Consider the following 21,145-nt stretch of genomic DNA (forward strand, 5'->3'; position numbering starts at 1 on the left):
TTACTCTTGAGCTGAATTTTTCAATTTAAACAGACTCGAAAATTTTAAATAAATATGAATATTATAATAAGAGTTGAGGCTCTCACAACCCTGACTATGAATTGTAGATCTACTGTTTTCAGGCGCGTGCAGCTGAGTAGCCCACCGGAGATTCGTGACAACCTCATATCTTCATGTTCAAAGTAAAAGGGTACGGCCTTCAAAAAGTCACTCTTCTTGACTCCCAAATTTCTTCCACTTCCTCTCTGTTTACTCAGGTCCCTATTCTTAGTTAGGGGGAGGGTCAGTAAACAGGTCACAAATGAATATAAAACGTAAAACATGTGATATTCGAACCTGGATGAAATATTTATTTCTCGACATATCCTCCACCAACACTGAAACACTTGTCTCATCGCTTTACCACTGCGTCGAAACCTGCAGCATAGCATTTTGACTCTCTTTGCCACGTCCGCAACTCCGTTTCAGCGTCTTCGTCGTCAGCGGAACATTTGCCACTCAGCTTTACACGACAGATACTTCCCACCGTAAACAGAAATATTTATTTAAGAATATATTTTTCGTGGAGTCGTTTTGCCCACAAGAAAACGAAAAACAAACACTGCTCGTCGGTAGCATACACTCAAGCACGGTCGCCATTTTGACTACTGAAACCAGGCTCTGAACATGCACATGCGTGTCTGCTACTTAGACTGCCATGAAGCTGAACTGTGCTGCTACCTAGTGATACACACAGAAAACCTGTTACGTCCATTGCAGCTATTTCACTTCCATTCGTGAACTACTTACTGATTGTCCCTCGTATCTTTACACTCTCTGTCTCCTTCTTCTTCATTTCTCCCAATCAGGCTCCTAAATGAGCCGCGGATGGTGCATTTTTCTTTTTCCCTCAACCACTCTGCTTTTGAAAATAAGGGGGTGATTTGAAAGACAATTTGTTCTTACTCTTGTTCTGTTGACCTCCCTCTACTTCCTATTGTCAAAGTCGGTTCCATTCCTTCGTTCCCTGCAGGCGGCTCTCTAATGGGCCAATATGTTTGGCTTCCTTCAGCTCAGTCGGTATAGCGATGGGCTGGACGGCCGGGGTTCGATTCTCAGAAGGGAAAGACATTTTTTCTTCTTTACAGCCTCCAGTCCGGCTCTGGGATTCACCCAGCCTCTTATCCAATAGACACCGGGGGTAGAGCGGCCGGAGCGTGAAGCTGACCGCTCACCTCCGTCTAGTGCTGAGGTCAGGAATGGTAGAACTATACCTCCACTACCCCGTAAGTCTTCATGGTGTAGTGCTTAACTAATTAAGCACAGGGACAAATTTACCTGTGTACCTCCTTACTCCTATTGACTCACTTAGAGCCTCAATGCCAGTTCTTCCGTTGCCTATATCCGTGCCTTCTCCTCCCACTTTCGGCTGTCCATCTTGCATTTAACTGGCGGAACATTCAATTTGTAAATGGCGTAAAATATCTCGGCGTAGTTTTCGATAGGAAAATTACATGGAGATTGCACATAAAAATGAGGGAAGCCAAGGCCTTCAGAACTTTAATTAGAATCTACTCCCTATTCAAACGTGAGCGTTTAAACGCAAACATTAAACTAGCCCTCTATAAGGCACTGACCAGAGCAGTAATAACTTACGCTTGTCCCGCCTGGGAATCAGCGGCAGACACCTACGTCTTAAAATTGCAACGCATGCAAAAAAGTTTCTCCGCACCATTGGAAATTCTCCAAGGCGCACACCGGTCCGCGACTTGCACACGGCTTACATCCTTTCGTATGTATACGATTACATAACGAAATTGTACGGGCAACAAGCAGAAGTCATACAAAATCGTGGAAATACAGATGTCCACAATTTTGGATAAAGCGAAGTCCGACTTAGAAAGTGTACTAGGCTGAAATTTGGCGACGGTCAGTCATACCACCGTTCAAGTGATTAGCCTGTCTTTGTAGCGTTCTTACATGAACGAGTTGAATTTAAAACTTGAAGGTCCAGATACAACAATATTTAATGCGTGGAACAAGATCGAATCATTCGAAAAGAAACTCGAACTCTGGCTTAATATGATTGCAGAAGGAAACAATGAAATGTTTCAGTCGTACTCAGATTATATTATGGAAGCAGATGATTTCTATTCACAGAATTCAGTTTCAGATATTATTGCAGCTCACTTATAATTGCTGTGTTAAAGTGCAGCGTCTTTAAAATCAAAATATTAATTAGTGTTGAAACTAGTGTTTAGAATTGAGAAATTCATACATTTTTATTTATCAAATTACATACTTGACATATATAATTATTTGGCGTGTGTATGTGATAATAAGTGTTTCTCCGACAAGTTGACATCCTTCTGCTTCTTCCCCCACTCAGCTGACTTCTATGGTGAGTTACAATGCATAAATATTTTTCTTACTGCCGTTTTTTTCAAACCAACATCATTAAAATCAATTGAATGATACAATAATCAATTTTACCCTGAATAACATAAGTTTTTGGTGATCAGCATGGGATATGTCAATGAAAATTAGCACAAATTAATTTAATGATGTTGGTCTGAGGAAACCAGAAAATGCTAGAAGATTTCATTAGTCCAGTGATTGATAACTAATTTAAATGTAATTTTATGTTTGTCAACATGCCACACCGTATACATAAGTGTACTAATACTCTTTATGATTATGCTATAATTAATTACTAATATTACGTTAGCTTAATGCATGAACCTTAACGAAACTGGAAAGGTATTTACGAGTAAATTTGTTGGGACTGGGCCCTCGTCTTATAGAAAAGAACTTACTGGGCCGCGGTCTCATAAACGTTGAGAACCACTGCTCTAATGGACCCAACTGGGTAGGCGCCTTTCCTTCCCTAAATCAGCTACGCTGGACAAAGTAAAAAATAATAGATTAATTTATGAAACACCATTGTCGGAAACATTTCAACTGACGTCACTAACTCCATGGAGATGAACCCTTCTTGAGAAACCGCCCGTTATGTAGCTACTCAAGAATTTCCGAACGTTTTATGGAAAAAGAAGGTTCATTACCGTGTTCACAAGAGCCCTCCAGTGGTCCCTATCCTGAGGTAGATCAATCCAGTCCACACCACATCATCCAGTCACTCAAAAATCCATCTTAATAACATCCATCCACCTACGCCTTGGTCTTCCTAGTGATCCCTTTCCTTCTAGCTTTCCTACCAATATCCCATACTGCACGTATATTTCTTTTCTTCTCCACTTGTTCAACAGGCCCTGCCCACCTCATCATCCTTGACTTGACCATTCTAATTGCACTTGTCGGAGAGTACAAGTTAAAGGCTCAACTGAGGTCAGTGCTGTGCTCAAATTTGTTTTCGTTTCGGAAATGCTTTCTTGGCAATCTATACACCTCGTTGGCCTTGCTCATGAAATATTTTGTTGCAGACTGGCCGGCCTTAAAATTTGAAGCCTGTAGGAAAACTGTGTAAATGAACACAAGGGAAGAGGATAGGGAAGGTAACAACGTGTAGACGGGTAGAAGCTCACCTCCATCTTTAGCATTGAAGATTAAGTCAAGGAAGCAAATAGCTCGTATCTGCTTCTTATTGGTTGGTTGCTGGGCGTCATCTTCAATGCAAGTGGCACGATCCTCAAAGAAGTCGGTGAATTTCTACCAAACTTCAGAATGTTACAGCGCAGAAAATGCCGGTACTAAGCTTCTTGGTCACATCTTTGAGAACCTTAAGTCCAACCTTGACAGGAGAAACACGTAACCTAATATTTATCTTGGTTTAAATTTCCTTTAGAGATCGCGGTAGGTAACGGCATTATACCTTAGCATCCTGTTGCATGTCGCTTACTTATTCCTTGTTCGTTATGAGCTGCCTTACATGCAACTTGACTTTTAAAACATTTAAAAGTTTTAAACTTCAAAACTCTTCTACATCATTAGCGCATGTACACACATGTTTCGACAAACATTTGTCATTTTCAGGTGGCTCTAAAATTGCTGAAAAATTGTTGTGCTTCTCCGTAAGTTCAGTTTTTGTGCATGCCCTAGTCTACGGCTCAACTCATAACAGCTACGCCCGTTACAATAAGAGGAAGTATCCATCGTCACAGGACGCATGCGCGCACAGATGAGGGCATATCCCAGGAGCAAGTTGCGTGTTAAGACGGCTGATAACTAACAAGGAATAAACAGTAGTCAACATTGCATGCATTCAGAACAAAAGTGCGAAATCCCGAAAGCAACAACGCAAAGACAATTATGCTACCTAGATATATGAAGCAAAATTATAAACTGAACAGATCATTAACAAAATTTTGAAATTCTGTAAAGAAAATTAAAGAAAAATCATGTCAGTACAACAAATTATTGAGATTTCTTTCTTGCTTTCATTTTCTCAAAATCATCAACTACAGCCTGTATTTGTATAGCGCATCGGCTCTGAAATTTTATTTTCAACGTACATTCGTTTTAAAGACTTAAAGACGATTTTATTCCATTAGAAAACGAAACTTCTACTTAGTGCATTTTAGTTTTGAAAACTGTGTGACGATTGCGCAGTAGGAACACGGAGGCCGTGTGCAGCTGGCCGCTTTGACCATCCGATAACGTGTGCCCTGATTGCAGGTGAAAGTCAGTTCTCACGAAGCTAATCCTGCAGGCTTCATATATTGCTCGCCCACTTAGATTCATAAACTAATTGAATCGATTTTTAAGTGTAAATTGTATGCCAAGGACTATGATTCAAAATTATGTTGCAGAATTCTCTGTTCTGGGATATAAAGCCGTATTACTTACTTACTTACTTACTTACTCATGGAGCTGAGTCCTTCTGGAGGAGCTGCCAATTCTGCAGCTACTCAAGAATTTCCCAGCATTTTATGGAACCGAAGGTTCATTACCGTGTTCACAAGAGCCCTCCCCTGGTCTCTATCCTGAGTCAGATCAATCCAATCCATACCATCCCATCCTATCCTTATAACATCCATTTTAATATTGTCCACCCACCTACGCCTTGGTCTTCCCAGGGGTCTCTTTCCTTCTGGCTTTCCCACCAATATCTTATTATAGTCTGATTAGAGTCAACTGACGTTTCGGAGGAACATGTCGCTTCGATCTTCAAGTCTAAATTGGCTCAGTTATATAGACAAAAACAAGGAAGCTGGTGATATGACCCACTGGAAGGGTTAAGAAAAGATCCCGTGGAACAGTGGGAAAGAAAAGTCCGTATTAGGGGCATATTTGCATACAAGAAAGAGACAATGCCTAGACCTACACTCTTAGAACTTGAAGACAGAAGCAGCATGCTCCTCAGAACGCTAAAACAACATGGGGTCAGAACCCAGAACACCACAATCTGAAAAAGTCAGACATCAGAAGTCTCCACGAATAAGAAAGAAGAGAAATACATACAAAATTTTAAGTGGAACAAATGGGAAATCTTAAGCAAATGGGACATGATGTGGTGGGCTGGATTCTTCTGGTTCAGAAAAATGTAAGTGTAGGGTCCGTGTGAATATGGCATTAAACCGTCGTCTTCCACAAGAGTCAGGAAAATTCTTCACTTTCTGAGAGGCGGTCCGCCTCTCAAGGGCTCCGCTGCATTAATACTTCTGCTTTGTGTTTTGTTATTGATGTGTTCTGTGTGTGCGTGTGGGTGAGTTGATTCACATTTATACGCGAGTAAACAGAAGTAAGGATATTTACTTTCCAACTCTGTTTAATATTAAAAACACATTCTTAAATTTCTCGGACAGTAATAGATTCTGACTACTAGTGTGTTAAATTCTAAGAACAAATTATGATAAATGTGAAGTTAAAAATAGAAAATAAGATTAGAACAATAAATAAGATACAATTATTTCATCATAAAAATAAAACAGGCAGTCTACCCCAACCCTCATACACAACATTAGATACGTACATTGTGCCAGTGAACGCCTGAGATGCATTTAAATACGCTTTGCCAACTGTGAAATTTATGTAGCTTACAATAGAATACTATTAAGACTTTGAATGAGGAATTCGAAAGAAATAGAAGCGGTTGTGGCCTATTTTAATGTATAATGGAGGGACTGGATTAAGACACGAAAAGCCTACAGCCAAAGCCTCCAATATTCTGTCTTAAAATCGAACCTGAGACCTTCCAAGGATTAACCACAACATGATCTTCATTGTGGCGATAGTGTTTTAAGATGGCGAATGATACTGTTGTTGTTCTGCTTGGCATAACAAACGGTTACAAGGGATTTATAAACGTCTGAGGTAGACAGACAGACAGACTGGAGTTGGTAGCATGTTGTTAGCAAACAGCTGCTGCACCCCGTCATTAGGGGAGGGAGACAATAAAAGCCGTATTGTTATTGACTGAGAAACGATGTTTAATGCTTGATTCGCATCCCCTTGCCGGTGGGGTGGGGGAGGGGGAGGGGGAGGAGTAGCAGCCTCGTGTCATTAGTTTAACTTAGCGGACGGCAGTTAAACGTTAGAGCCTGGAGGCTGTGCGCGAGAGAAGGCCGTGAGGACAAGACGGAACCGTCGGTTGTTTAAACGCTCTGCTTCAACTGCAGGCGTTATGGTGTGTAGGCAAAATGAAATGGGAAAGTGGCTGTCAGGGAGTAGGCATGGCTTGGGAAGGATGCGGTTTTTTCTGTTTGTCTCCCTTATTTCCTGTCCTCCTTTTATACATTTAAATTTCGCTTCTTTACTTAAACCTTAGAATACCTTCTTTTTCATTCCTTTCTCCCTACTCCTTCCTTCGCACCTCTAATTCTTTGCTATTTTCCTTTCTTTTGCATTTATTTTATTTACCCACTTTTTCACTTCGTTATTTCCTTTCCTTCCTCCTTCCTTCTAACTTTTTTTTTCTTTTTTTCTTGTATTTTCTCTTTCCATTTCCTTTCTTTATAAGCCTGCTTTCTTCCTCAGTCGAATTCTTCATTTCGCTACAACTGTGGGGCCATACGTCCGGCTTTATCATAGAGGCTCGACACAGAGCAGATACAGGACTTACATACACGCTTCACGGGTGAGTCGAATAAGCGACTCTGAATATGCATCTCGGTTGTTAAAGATATGTGCATGAACATTCAGATTACAGAAACGGAGTTACACGGAGAACAATACTTGGATTCACACGAAGACCAGTGTTTGGAGTCAATACGGAAAAAAAATTGTTTGGCTTCACACAGACACCAGCGATTTGAGTCACACGGAGACAAGTGCTTGGCTTCATACGGACACTAGCGCTTGGATTCAACACGGAAGCAAGTGCTTGGCCTTACACGGACACCAGCGCTTGGAGTCACACGAAGACAAGTGCTTGCCCTCAATCGGACAAGGGCCCTTGGAGTCACACCGAGAGAAGTGTTTGGCCTCATACGGACACAATAATTTGGAATCAATACGTAAACACGTGCTTGGAGTCACAGATAGACCAGCTCTTTGGGTCACACAGAGACCAGGGTCACAGGAAGAGCAGTACTTGGAGTGACACAGAGTCTGGTGTTGAGACTCCATTCTGAAGTGTTACGAAACTTTCTGTTGGTTCACACTGAACAAAGTCAATGAACCCACAGGCAGTCGCCTGACCGATGCACACCAATAACTGGCTTTATGATAAAGCCACAGACGGTCAACAATCTCTCCCCTTTGCGGTATTCAAAAGTTCATCACCGAGTGCACAACTGTCCGCCCCTACGCCGTATCCCCGGCAACTTAATCGACTTCACAACTTATTTTCCCACTTCCCCCAGATTTCATTGTTGTCCACCAATCTGAAATTATCTCTCGTAAGTGACGGCTTTTCTTCAGATTTCCCGATTTTAAGTCAGTCCGGAACATGCTGTCTGTCCCGTTCATAGCAACCTCATTCACATCGTCAGTGAAGCACGATTTGATAACATCTGGCCCGTAGTCGTGTGAAGGAAGCCCTAACTCGTCAGACCTTAGTTTCAGCACCAGACTTCGAACAGTGAAACTGTAACCTTGCAACGTTCACGCAGATACCAGAATGTCTAGCGAAACGATGCACACAGATATAGCACAGAATTAAGCACGCAATTGGTGGCCAACACGTAACAACCCGCCGATGCTGTTTCGAGGTGTACGGTGCTGAGCGCTGAAGCGAGGGACCATTAACGCTGCCGAACTGTCCGGTAGCGTAGTTTGTTGAGGCACTTTGCTACTAGCCGAGTCCCGATAAAGTTGACTTTTTCAATTTACCTAATTCTTCCAGCCGCAATATGGCCCTGGGTTTGACTCAGCCTCTAACAGAAATGAGTACCATGAATATTCTTGGGGACAAAGGGAGGCCGGCGCGTAAGATTGACAACCTTACCGCCATCTATGAGCCGACAGTCTAGAAAATGTGGGAGCCTCGACGACTCACAACCCTATGGGCCTTCACTGCCTGTTACAGGGATAGGTTTAACTTACTGTATCTACATTTCTTGTCATGCTAACCTCTCGAAGTCCAGATAATTTTCTCTACACTCTGTTCTCAAGAAGCCTCAAGTTGTGTACTTCTTTAAGAAATGAGACAAAGTTTTACGTCCGTGCGGACAACTAATAGGCTTAAGATTATAATTTTGTGTATTTTAATCTTTACGTTCCTATGTGCCTGGACAAGGTGGGAAGACATGGGATTCTGAATTTAGTGGTAACAAGCATTTCAAGAATTGAATTTGCTTTTAAATATTTTGTGAATACAACTTCGATTTGTTGTGTCTTTCCTAAACTTTGAGACTTTGCCATAGTAACGAAAGTTTTTAGCTATCTTATGAGATTACCCTGCACTCTGGTGACGAGACAGCAACATACACATAGTTTTATCTACGTTTACTTCTAGCCCAATCTCCTTATTAGCGTCAGTTACTGCTACCTATTTATGGTATATATTATATAATTACCACCCAGTAGATTCACATCATCGGCATAGGCTAACAGCTGATGCGTCCCGTTAAATTTTAGTCCTACCTGGTTTCCCTGGACCTTCCTAATGGCATATTGTAAAGAAAGTTGAAAATCAATGGCGATAAAGCATCTCCTTGTTTTAGACCATTTTGGATAAGAAACTTATTAGACAAATATTCACCTGTACGAACTTTATGAGCAATGCCGTAAATATAAATATATAGGGTATTTCACGACTTTAGGGCATAACTGCAGGAGGTGATTTCCTAGGCCTTTGTGATCAAAAAAGTTCATATAAACATGTGTCCGATTTTGGATGGTTACGGAGTTATGACCGTTTATACTCAGAATAGAAGGTAACGATTACTGACAATAAACGGAACAAAATAATAAACCAGCACAATACATGATACATTTAAAGTATGAATGTAAAGTTAATTTCGTGAAATTACCTTTAATTTGAATTTATTGGTGCTTAAAGCTGATTTCCAAAATGCCACCGCCGGCCGCAACACAGGCTGCCGCTCGGTTGTGAACCGCGCCGGACATACCAACCCACCACGCCTTAGGTACCTCTCAAGTGTCGAGATAACGAGAACGCTCTGTCTGTAGTTGGCTAAAAATAGCGACCTGCCAGCTGACAGAAGCGGTTCACACGAGGGCGTGATCGGGAATGAAGAAACGGTCATAACTCCGTAACCGTCCAAAATCGGACACATGTTTATATGAACTTTTTTGATCATAAAAACCTAGGAAATTACCTCATGCAGTTATGCCCTAAAGTCGTGAAACACCCTGTATATAGGCTGTGAATAAATACATAGATGAATGGGAGGGGTGGTCAAAAAGAATAAGAAAAAAGTTCAGATGCTCTGTAATTAGCAGTAGCAGCAATAGGGTATGTAAGCCTGTAATTAAAATACAAAGACGAGATATCAATTTTAGTGGTGAGCCTGGGCGGAGAACCAGGGAGTCAACATTCCGACATGAGATAGTGTGAACTGCAGCGAACTTAATACAATATCTGTCCATTCATTCAATTGTTCATTAATGTGTAGAGAGGAAGAAATTACTTCAATGAATTAATCAGTTTCGTCTTCTATTCTCATACCACATGTCGAGGGGAGACTCGTATTGCACAGACATGTTGAACATGTGGGTTATATTTGCTGTATTTACATTAAGGATGATGTGACAGAGCTCGGGTGGCTAGAAATTGTCTCTATACTGCGAAGGCCCGAGATCAATCCCTGAAATTTGTGGCAGAAGAAGTATAACTGGAAGAGGATTTTTTCTAGTCACGTTTTACGGTTTTCCCTTGTCGATCATCGTTCTACTATTGCTTCATACTCTCTCATTGCCTCCTGAGGTGTGCAGGTCAGGCAGCACATTATCACATTTTCGGTCCTTCAGTTTAAGGCTTCATCTTTGATGAAGGCAGGCTACAAGTAAGAAGCTCAAGTCTTTAAAATTTGAAATATTTTTAGCAAAATTGTAATCAATTTGGGCGTGTCTGGCCACTGTATCAGCCACAGAAACAAATTAATCAGCTGTTCCATTGAGATAATTACTAAATTTGAGAAAAAAACCCACTTATTGAGGTGGAATAAATGCCATATTATAGCCAGTGTGCAGTAACTCCTGAGAATAGGCAAATGTTGTTAAAGAGTGTGTGTGTGTGTGTGTGTGTGTGTGTGTGTGTGGTATGAAATGAAATGATGGCTTCCGAACGAAGAATTTATTTAATTGCCACTGTAAAGTAAAGCTATCCCTGTACCAGGCCGTGGAGGCCCATAGGGTTGTGGGACGTTGAGGGTCCCACATTATCTAGACAATCAGCTCAGAGATGGCGGTAAGGTTCTCAGCCGGCCGGCCGCGCTTTACTCCCCAAGAAAATTATTTAATTAATTCCTGGTACTCATTTCTGTTAGAGGCTGAGTAAACCCCAGGGCATAGTGCGGCTGGAAGGGTTAGGTCAACTGAAAAAATCCAATGACCTCATCGGGACTTGAACCCGCTTGTAGCATAGCCCCTCTACCAACTACGCTACCGCGAATTACCACTATCGACCATATTTGTCCAAAGAAAGCTTCACCAGTAGCAGCCTGCGTGTGATTACGTGACAGTATGTATAGCAGTATTCACAGGAGCGACACTGCAAATAACATTGACCAGCACGGTGATGCGCAACCCTTACTTCGATACCAGCTGTGCATGAATGCGAATGGGGTAACTCAGGCGCTTTACAGAGGGACTATGCATTGGACTGCCGAGGAATCAGGGTTCAATTCTCGTCACAGCAAGAAATATTTCATTTATCTACGGCGTCCAGAACGACTCTGGGTCCCACTTAGTAAATGGGCTTCCTTCGCGGGGCAAATCGGCCGGGGAGTGAAGCTTATTATGACCTCCTTCTAGTACGAAGTTAAAAATGTGGAGGATTATCCTCATTGCCTGATTCTTAATTAATAAATTTATCATTATCATTTTTCCTGTGGTTCTACTACCATCAGACAGTAGAAGTTTGCTTACAAAAGCAAGCGCCTACTGTCGGCTTCACTACCATTATGGTAACAATGTTATTCCACTGGCATTGTTGCAAGCGGCTGCATTTCTCACTACTCTCTTCATCATGCACGCTTCCTTACTTATGTTTGTACTTTATTACAAATTTGATGTACTAGTACAATTTCATCGCCTTCTGTTACTTGTCATGTTTGTTCGTACTTTATTTAACGACTCTGCCTTTAACACAAATTATATAATGTGAATTATTGAAAGGAAACCAACAATGAAGTGGAAATGACGTGGAAAGAAGCAATTGTCACCTAATTTAAGACACTGACACGTGTTTGCATGGGACTATAGACGGGGTTTGCATTGCTAATCACATTTATTGAACACTTTTCTTCAATGTCTCTTCCAGCCCATTCAGGACCCTGGCCTCTTATTCACTTCCGTAATCATTTTTCACAGACAGTAGGAGTCCTTGTCCGAGTGATCAGTCCGTCCCAAGGCCTCTACTTATCACAGGGCAACACAAGCACAGAATAAACGCATACGCACACAAAACATCCATGCCTCGAACCCACGATCCCAGCAACCGACCGAGCGAAGAGAGTTCATGCTTTAGACCGCGCGGCTACTGTTGCCGGCTATCTATTGAACCCTTACAGAAAGTACCAACAAATAACAACGGCAGTCTCACTAAGTTAAACATACTAAAGATCACTGTAACTACACAAACACATATAAAGTCTTCTTAGTCTTTCTTAGCCATTGCTCAGTAGCGGCTTCCAACGGCGGACGTTCCCCTTCCTCTGGGTTCCCGAACTGTACCCAGCCTCAGCCACAGCAGCTCTCAACTGACTGACTGAACTCAGTGACTCAGCTGAACTGATTCACTAAGTGTCCTGCTTATAACATCTCGTCATGGAACACCGTTCCTTTGTTGCTGTGTAATTGTTACGTGCGCAGCCATCGGAGCGGACAGAGCAGAAAACACAGTTCTTCCGTTGCTGTTTACGGGCAGTTACCTACTACCTGCCATGTTGTAGTTGTGTTCTTTTCGCGGTCGTTGACTAACAACGGGTCTACATATCACAGTAGTATCCCATAATTTGCTCGGAGGGACTGAGGAAAGCCTTGAAAATCCTCAGTCACACTAATCGGGATCTCGGTTTCCGCTTGCTTCTGCTGTTTTTTTGTTTGGCTTACTCTTTATTCCTGCAGATGGAGACGATATGTTTCTCCGAAACGTCGGGCTCTATCAGAAGTACAGGATGATGAATTCCAGGAGATATTCAAATACAGATTGATGCCCTCTTTGGGCAGAAATGCTCTACTAATTCATTACCAACGAGCCGGTATCTTCGGCTGTGGCCCGAGCCGATCAAATCGGTACGTGGCGCAAAAAGGGTTACGATTGAAAGTGGACATTCTAAATAATCTCGTTACGTAACGAGTAAGAGAAGGTGAAAGTTATCGAGGCAGCAGCAGCAGCAGAGGCTTAACAAAGAAACAGCAACACAAGCAGATAAGATTAAAAAACTGGACTTCAGAGGTATCCTCTGCTATTAAGACGCTTCTGAAACTACTGCGAAATGTGTGGGAACCGTGCGGGTTAGTCTAACTCTAACGGTTTCACTCTTTTTAGGGAAGTTATCAGTTCGAATCTCGACCTAAACATCGACGTTTAATGGAGTTTGTGGTTTTCGTCAATTTCTCCAAGCAAATAGAGATATACGTGGTACAGTCATTAAGTTCGTGGACTGTGGTTTTATTGCATCATATTACAAGGTTGGACTTAAATTTGGGAAAGAAACTTAGTGAAATTCTACATTTTGAGCATGGCTTTGTATAGGGATGGAACTTGGACACTTAGGGCAGTAGATCAGAAACACCTGGAAAGCTTCGAAATGTGGTGTTGGAGAAGGATGGAGAAGATCAGTTGGACCGATTATGTGAGAAATGAAGAAGTGTTATTTAGAGTCAGTGCGCAGAGGAATATCCTACATGAAATAAGAAAACGGAAGGCTAATTGGATTGGTCATATCTTACGCAGTAACTGCCTTCTAAAAGAAATTATTGAAGGAAAGATAGAGGGGCGGGTAGATGTGACCAGAAGACGAGGAAGAAGAAGTAAGAAGATGCTGGATGACCTTGGGGACAGAAGAGGATATTCTCGTTTGAAGGAGAAAGCTCTAGATCGCATTAAATGGAGGAATTGTTTTAGAAGAGACTGTGGACCTGTCGTCTGACAGATTACTGACGAATGAATGAATTGCAAGGTATTCACATTACACAGATCCACATCGGCCTTCAAAATAGTTGCCGTTGGCCGCTATGCACGTCTGCCAACGTTAATATAGCTGCCGAAAACATTGCTGAAACATATTGGCAGGAAATTCCCGTACGGCGTCTCTTGTGGCAATGACGACCTCATCGGACGACTGAAATCTAAGACCACGTAGCTTTGCTTTCACGCGGTGAAAGAGAGAGAAATCGCACGGTGCGAGATCAGGTGAGTACGGAGGGTGTGGCAAAACGGTGACCTGTTGCATTGCCAGTTCCTCTTGGACAAGAACAGAGCGATGTGCAGAGGCGTTGTCGTGTAGCAACAGCCAGTTCTTCCTACACCAAACGTTTCGCTAGGGGATTTTCCCAGTTTTTGGCAGAACTTGATGTTTGCCCATTGTTCAAACTGCCACATTTTCGATTTCCGCCACTTCCATTTAACTGCAGTTCACAAAGAGGTCGTAGTTCTACTTATACTGTTTGCACACAACTGCCTTTTGCTGTGACGAGAGATGAACTGTCAGTTCATATGATGCCTCAACTTGTCCACTATAGTTCACTGCAACGACGCTTTGCGGCCAATCCACGAACGTACAAGTCTTGACTATGGCAGTAATATCTCGATTAGGCCAGCACCGCTTTCTTCCAAATCCTTTCCAATCTATCAGTCGCATGTCAATCTGACACCATATGGTCCAGATACTGAGGGCCTCTAGAAATAACCTCCTCCCCCCCAAAATAAATATGTTTAAAATATCATGACACAATTCCTTTCCTACTAGAGAGCACAAACACCGACCAACCTGTACGGGGAAGTGTCTGCTAGAAACCGTCGTAACTCAGCGGGAGAGGATATTTTTAGTTCTTAAATCCAGTTGTATGTCATATATTAATGCAGATCGACACATGTAGCTGGATATAAATAAAAATAACTGAATATTAAATATTTTAATATCGGTTTATGATCAATTGTGACCGCCTCTGTGGTCTAGTGGTCAGAGTTCCTGGTTACAGATCCAGAGGTCCGGCTCAATTCCCGGCGCTACCATATTTTCTGAGAAATAATGTGTCTGGAACGGAGTTCACTCAGCCTCGTGAGGATATTTGAGGAGCTATTTCAAGGAAATAGCGGCTCCGGTCTAGAAAACCGAAATTAACGGCGGTGGGGATTCGTTGAGCTGACCACGCGGCACCCTCTATCCGCTAAAGTTGGCACTAACTTCGCCGACAAGCTGCGGTCGTTCAGTTGTTGCGTTGACGGCTCTCAATCATACTGAAAAGAGTATGTTCCTCCGAAACGTCTGTGAATTTCTACTGGACTACATGTCATTACATCCCAGAATTCAGTATTTCTCTACTCCGGATTTTGGTTAGACTTTCCTGTATTCTCAGATATAAACTCTAACACTTCTATGAGCGTATACCATATCATCACGAGGCAACCTTACGGAAGAAAGGTCCTTTCTATTCAACTACACTGAGTGTATGGCTACTCTCCTTTCTATCTTTTGTTCAAAACAGAATCCAGTAATTATATAGTGATTACGTAAGAATCTATTAATTGTTTCATGATGACGCAACCTCGAAAACACGTATGATAAGAAAATAAAATAACAAGCAATATTTTAATTACTTACTTGATATTTGCCGCACAAGTAAGAAGTGTTCAACTTAAAATCTATTTCATTTGCAGAGTAACAATTATTATTAGTTACTGAGAGAACTTAGCAACGAATAAGGAAGCACAAATTGTAAATTAATTCTTATAGAAATTAACGATTTCATCTACTAAACTTATGTAGAGTTAACCTTTTCAGAAATAACAGCAGATATTTGTATAATTGTCATATTTCTTAAACATTTCAGGGGAACGATGTAGCGTAGTTGGTTAAGACACTATGCTACAAGCCGGAAGGTCGCGCGTTTGATTCCCGATGAAATCACTGGATTTTTCAATTGACCTAACACTTCCAGCTGCACTGTGGCTCTTGGGTCGACTCAGACTCTAACAGAAATGAGTACCAGGAATCTTCTTGGGGGTAAAGGGCGGCCGGCGCTTAAGGCTAACGACCTCACTGCCATCTGTGAGCCCACAGTCTAGAGAAAATGTGGGAGCCTCGAAGTCTCACAATCCTATGGGCCTCCAAGGCCCGTTACAGAAATACCGTGCCCGTTAAACGTTCCATATTTCTGTAGATATGAAGTCAACTTGCAATTAAGTCAATATGATTAGCTTTCATAGCTGCCTTCACATCCCGAGCGGACAAATTCTAGTAGATTTATCTGTAGAAGGAGAAAACAGCGCAAAAACAGTTTTGTTCTTCCCCGTTCTAAAAATACATTTTTATGAGCAAAAATGCTTTGTAGGTTATGTACTGATTGCTGATATTGTTGGTTTCTTAACAGAAATATATACGACCGCCATGTTGGAACAGTATTGTTGCATTCATGTTATTACTACGAAGTTGTTTTATCTTCAGTTATATGCTTTTCATATTGTATCATGTAGACCAGTTGCGAGGCAAAGACCGTGAAATAAGCAATATACAACGACCGTTACTAGGCAGCGACCAGTAAAGAGCAACAGAGGAATGGTATTTTCTGTGCGGTCCTTGTCTAAATGTTATAAGCAGGACAAGTCAGGAGTTGAGTAAATCACCGTGTGGGGAAGGTTCAAATAGCGCCACCGTAACGCTGCGAGTCGAAGAAGGCGACGAAAAGGTAATCTAGTGTCTGGGGGTATAACTGGGCCACCCTGATCCTGGGGGATATAAATTCGGATATTTGGCCCTCCAGGTTGGGGGAGTCTCACACCTGAAAGTGTAAAACATGGTCACGTGTCCCGCAGGACTCAGACTCCAGAATGTCAGCGTTGGCGAAGGCCAGCAGTAATTGTTAACTGCAGACCCGTCCTCTCCTCAGAGAGGGCGCCCCACATCAACAAATCCGCAGCTGTCTGGCAGTAACAAAGCCTGGTCTTGTGACCCAGATAAGTGCTTGACATCAGGGCAGACTGGACATGGGCCCATCGGTGGTAATATAGCTACATACATATACATACATACATAGTCACAAATAAAGTCTTCTTATTCTTCACTAGCCCTTGCTTGGTTTCGGCTTCCAACAGCGGACGTTCCCGTTTTTCCGCGTTCCATACCTCCCTCCAGCCTCGGCTACCAGCTTCTCACAACAACTGAACCGCTGCAGTCCTCTAACTAAATAATTTACTGACTGCTCAATTTTCCTGCTTATAATATCTCGGCACGGACCGCATAGAAAAAGCCGTTCCTCTGTTGCTGACTACCGGCCGCTGCTTAGTTACAGCCATTGTAGAGCTACTTATTTTGCTGTCGTTGCCCAGCAACAAGTATACATGCAACAATATTAAATAAAATGGAAATCGGACAGTTTTTCTTTCCAGAAAGAACACGCACAAGGAAGTGGCGACATCAGACGAATGTCCTTATGTACCATATCGTTGCACCGTTATGAAACCTTATTGTTCTGTACTGCAACCGGCTTCATCATGCATCGTGGCTGTGTTTCAGATACGTGACTTTCTGTAGCATTTTTGTAATTCCTAAATAAAAATGTGCACTTCTATACATCAAACCGATTCTAAAGTGGATATTATGAAATGTTACATGTCATTCAAAAAAATTAATTGCATTAAACATGAAACAGAAGTGGCAATGTTTCGCAGACGAGTCCTTTGTGATTTTAGCTTACGTGGTCGTAAGGAGAAGTCATAAAATTGTAATTATCACCCAGAAGAAACAGAAACACAGATGCAAGAAATTGTATGTGAGTTCGCCCTTCTCTACATATGCCCCCTGCAAGGCCACACATTTTCTCCAACGATGCAGTAGCTGCTGGATACCTTGATCATAGAAGTTCTCATTTTGACAGTTTAGGAAGTCCTCCGCTGCATAAATGACGTCATCATCGTCTTGGAATCGCTTACCATGAAGTGGCTTCTTTAGCCATGGAAAGAGGAAGAAGTCGCTCGATGCCAGGTCTGGTGAATATGGTGGATGGGGGAGAATTTCATATCCCAAACTGGCAGCAAGTGTCGTCATAGCACGAGCCGGTGCGTTGTCGTGAAGATTTGCACACCTTTTACCAGCATTCCACGCCGCTTTTTCTTGATTTCCTCCTGTAATTTTCTCAGAAGGTTCCGGTAGTATTCGCCAGTGATGGCGACGGCCTTTTGCCCACAGTCGGTCATGATGACACCCTGAACACACTCAACAACAATTTTCCTGACAACGGCTGGGATTTGGCCTTCTTTGGTGTTGGCCAGTCTGCATGTTTCCACTGCTGCTCATTTCCTTCGTTTCAGGGTCATAATGATAGACCCCACATTCATCCATCGCGATCGGGTGGTCGAAAATTCCACCTTTTCGTTTTGACAAAACTACAAATTTTCTTTGCCACACCCATCCGTTGCTGTTTCCGAACTGGTGTCAACTGACGTAGCCATTTTGCTTCTGCCCCTTCCGGTGGCTCCCTCTGTCCACTTTGCGCGGGAAAATTTGACTGTTCCACAATCTCAGGAAATGATATTTTGGAATTATGATTTTCTCATGGTGATAATTAAAACATATGACTTACCGTTCATTTGTTATATTTCCAAATCTACTGTTGTACAGCTGGTTAAACCTGTCACATTGCAGAGAGCCAGAAATGGTTCTTCCAACGACTTTCTTTAAATGTAGAATGCACTGTATCGAAAAACACTTAAGGTTGTAGATCATAACGACAGATAGCCTATATTTTATATTATGTATTCACCACGCTCTTCTACCGTGAACTTCTTTACTTTCGAAGCATGAAATACATCTGAGTAATATATAAACATGTAATTAGTACCTCACAGGAAACACTGCGTCTCCATTGCGTAATTCATTTGGTTAAAAGGGTTACTATAATAGGAAGTAATCGCTGGTTATTCGGATAATCATAAGCAGCCCATAAAAGCAGGCTGATGAGAACTGTGCACAAATCTACTGATGAACATAGTAACACTGTGATATGAAGCTTTAAAGGCTTAAATGAGTTACAAATATAAATGATTTTTGGTACATAACACCGTGAATTTTGTTAGAAAGTTCATGTTTCCTCCGTCTTCAGAGCAGAACAGAGGCTCTTCAATCCTAAGAATGGAAAGCGGAAGTTGGGCATAACTATTGACCAAATCTCACGGCGTCATAACCTAGAGTCGCGACTGCAAGAAGCTGAATATTCATTTTCATGTAATGTAGAACCACATGAACTGAAAAAAATGTGAGACACACCAGTGGTACCGAATATTAGCGAAATCCTTTCAACAGTTTCAGCATGCGAAACATGCATTTATATCCAAACAACACAGACGAATGTTAAAACAGAACAAAATGGCTGCTCACCGTGGTCGCTTCTCGTGGTTACTGGTGTGGTCCAGTGATGCCTACCATGGGGCAGTAGGGGACAGTGGGGATCCCTCGCCGGCATCCCTCCGGGGGCCCCTGGAAACAGCACTGTGTGGTGCCCCATAGCTGCAGCATAGCTGGCGGCAATTGTCGTTAGTTCTGGCGGACCCGACATCAGCGGCATGGGACCTGAAAGTGAGGAAACAGTTTGTGAGTCAGCGTCTAGTTACATCGACCCGTTGCTGTTTTGTTGTCGTACGTAGGCTGATTAAACCCACTCTGGGGCTCACCCAACTTCCTCTCCGGTAGGTACCTAGGGTTCTTTCACCGGTGGTAAGGCGGCCGGGGCGTGAAGCTGACAACTCACCTCCAACTGGTGCCGAGGCCAATAAAAAGTGGATCTATACATCCACTCCCTCATACGCCTTCATGGCTTAGTGCTTAATTAGTTAAGCGCAGAGATAATTTTACCTGAGCTTATCTTACGCTAGCTGATTGCTATCTGCATCTGTTGTCACTTCATCAATATCCTACTGTTGTTGCTAGCAGCAGTAGTGGCAATAGTTTGAAACAGGGTGCTAAGGAAACTATCTGGACTTAAGAGGGAGGACGTGAAGGGAACCTTGATAAAAATGTGTAACGGTGAGCTTCATAACTTGTCCACCTCGCCAAATGCGATAAGCACCATCAAATCATGGCGGAGGAGATGGTGTGGACGTGTAGAATGTATGGGAAAGAATGCAAGCGGGTACGAAATATTCATGGAAAAATGATGATTGAAGACAACTTGGAAATTTTATTTGTAAGCAGTAGGATAATATTAAAATAGTTGTTAAAGAATTAGTATGGGAGGATGTCGATTTATTTGGCTCAGAATAGGGACCAATGGCGGGTCCTTCTGAGCACCTTAATTAAAGGATTCCATAAAATATTGCAAGGTTCTTAACTAGTAAGTATCAGCTTCTCAAGAAGAGATCTGCTCTAGTTAGTAAGTTAGCTAATATCACTATTACTACTACTACTACTACTACTATTGCTACAAATTACGGGGCAATCTCTCCAAGGGACAAGGGCAAACCTTGCCCCTAAGACTCATCACATCTAGCACCCCCCCCTCTTGCAATTCCCCCTCGAGAAATTCTTTCTTACGTCCTTTCTTCTTCAAGGCGTTTTCCTCGCATTCTTTACCTGAATCCGTTAGCCCCTTCTCCCATTGGCTCGCTCGCAGCTGCAAGTTTCTTTAGTAACTTCACAAACGCTATATTCTTGTCTTCTTTGGCGTTCCTTATTGTACCCTGAACACAGAGGCAGAAGATTTTCCTCGAGACACTTGTCCCTATACCGCGGACCACGTAACGACATATCTCTCGAGATATCGATCTGCGAAACGAGATCTCGAAATGTTACACATGGAGCTCGTATTCTGGGGTTTGCTCCCTCTCCACAGAGCACTCTCAACAGTCCTAAAGGAAGTCGCCTGTTCCCATTCAGAAATTAATTCTAAAATTACACATGTTATACTGTAGCGTCATATTGTGTGTATGCTAATGTTTATTGTTATATACTTGATGATAGACTGAATATGCCGAAACATGTAGTACATGCAAACGTATGGTGTGTTTAACCCAGAATTGTGTCGATTGAATATTAATAAACAAAAGCATAATCTTATAGGCAGCCGGGGGATCAGCCCTGTCGCTGACAACACGAATATGATCCTAGTATTTAGCAGATATTGACATTTCATGCCTCAGACTTTAGTCGAGCGTGTGCATGTCAGTTCCTACCTCATAAGAAACACAATGTCTCAGTTATAAACATGGATTTGTAAATCGTTTTCAATGAAATAATCGTTATTTATAGCTGGAATCATATGAAACAAAGAGCCAACATTCTATGGGAAAATCTGCAGTTGTCATTGCTAAAGCACATTTGGAGTCTTAGGCATGCCAACTTGAAACAAATATTCTTTCCTTTTAATTGAAATACAGTTCATCTAAATGTGTTTAAGAAAATTCAGTTTATAGCTCACAGAA

At 42.1% G+C, this 21,145-nt stretch overlaps 1 protein-coding gene across 1 annotated transcript in view; it reads right to left on the minus strand.

Moving 5' to 3' along the window:
* The window catches only part of LOC117283094 (homeobox protein vnd-like), a 93,121-nt gene that overhangs the window by 26,495 nt on the left and 45,481 nt on the right, over positions 1 to 21,145 (minus strand). The window contains exons 4-5 of the mRNA XM_033755470.1: positions 19,107 to 19,298; positions 17,579 to 17,716 (exon numbers count right to left, since the gene is read on the minus strand). Coding sequence (XP_033611361.1) covers positions 17,579 to 17,716; positions 19,107 to 19,298 — 330 coding nt within the window. The remainder of the gene's footprint in view (positions 1 to 17,578; positions 17,717 to 19,106; positions 19,299 to 21,145) is intronic.

This window comes from Cryptotermes secundus, unplaced genomic scaffold (assembly GCF_002891405.2).
Source record: "Cryptotermes secundus unplaced genomic scaffold, Csec_1.0 scaffold561, whole genome shotgun sequence".
Lineage (NCBI taxonomy): Eukaryota > Metazoa > Arthropoda > Insecta > Blattodea > Kalotermitidae > Cryptotermes > Cryptotermes secundus.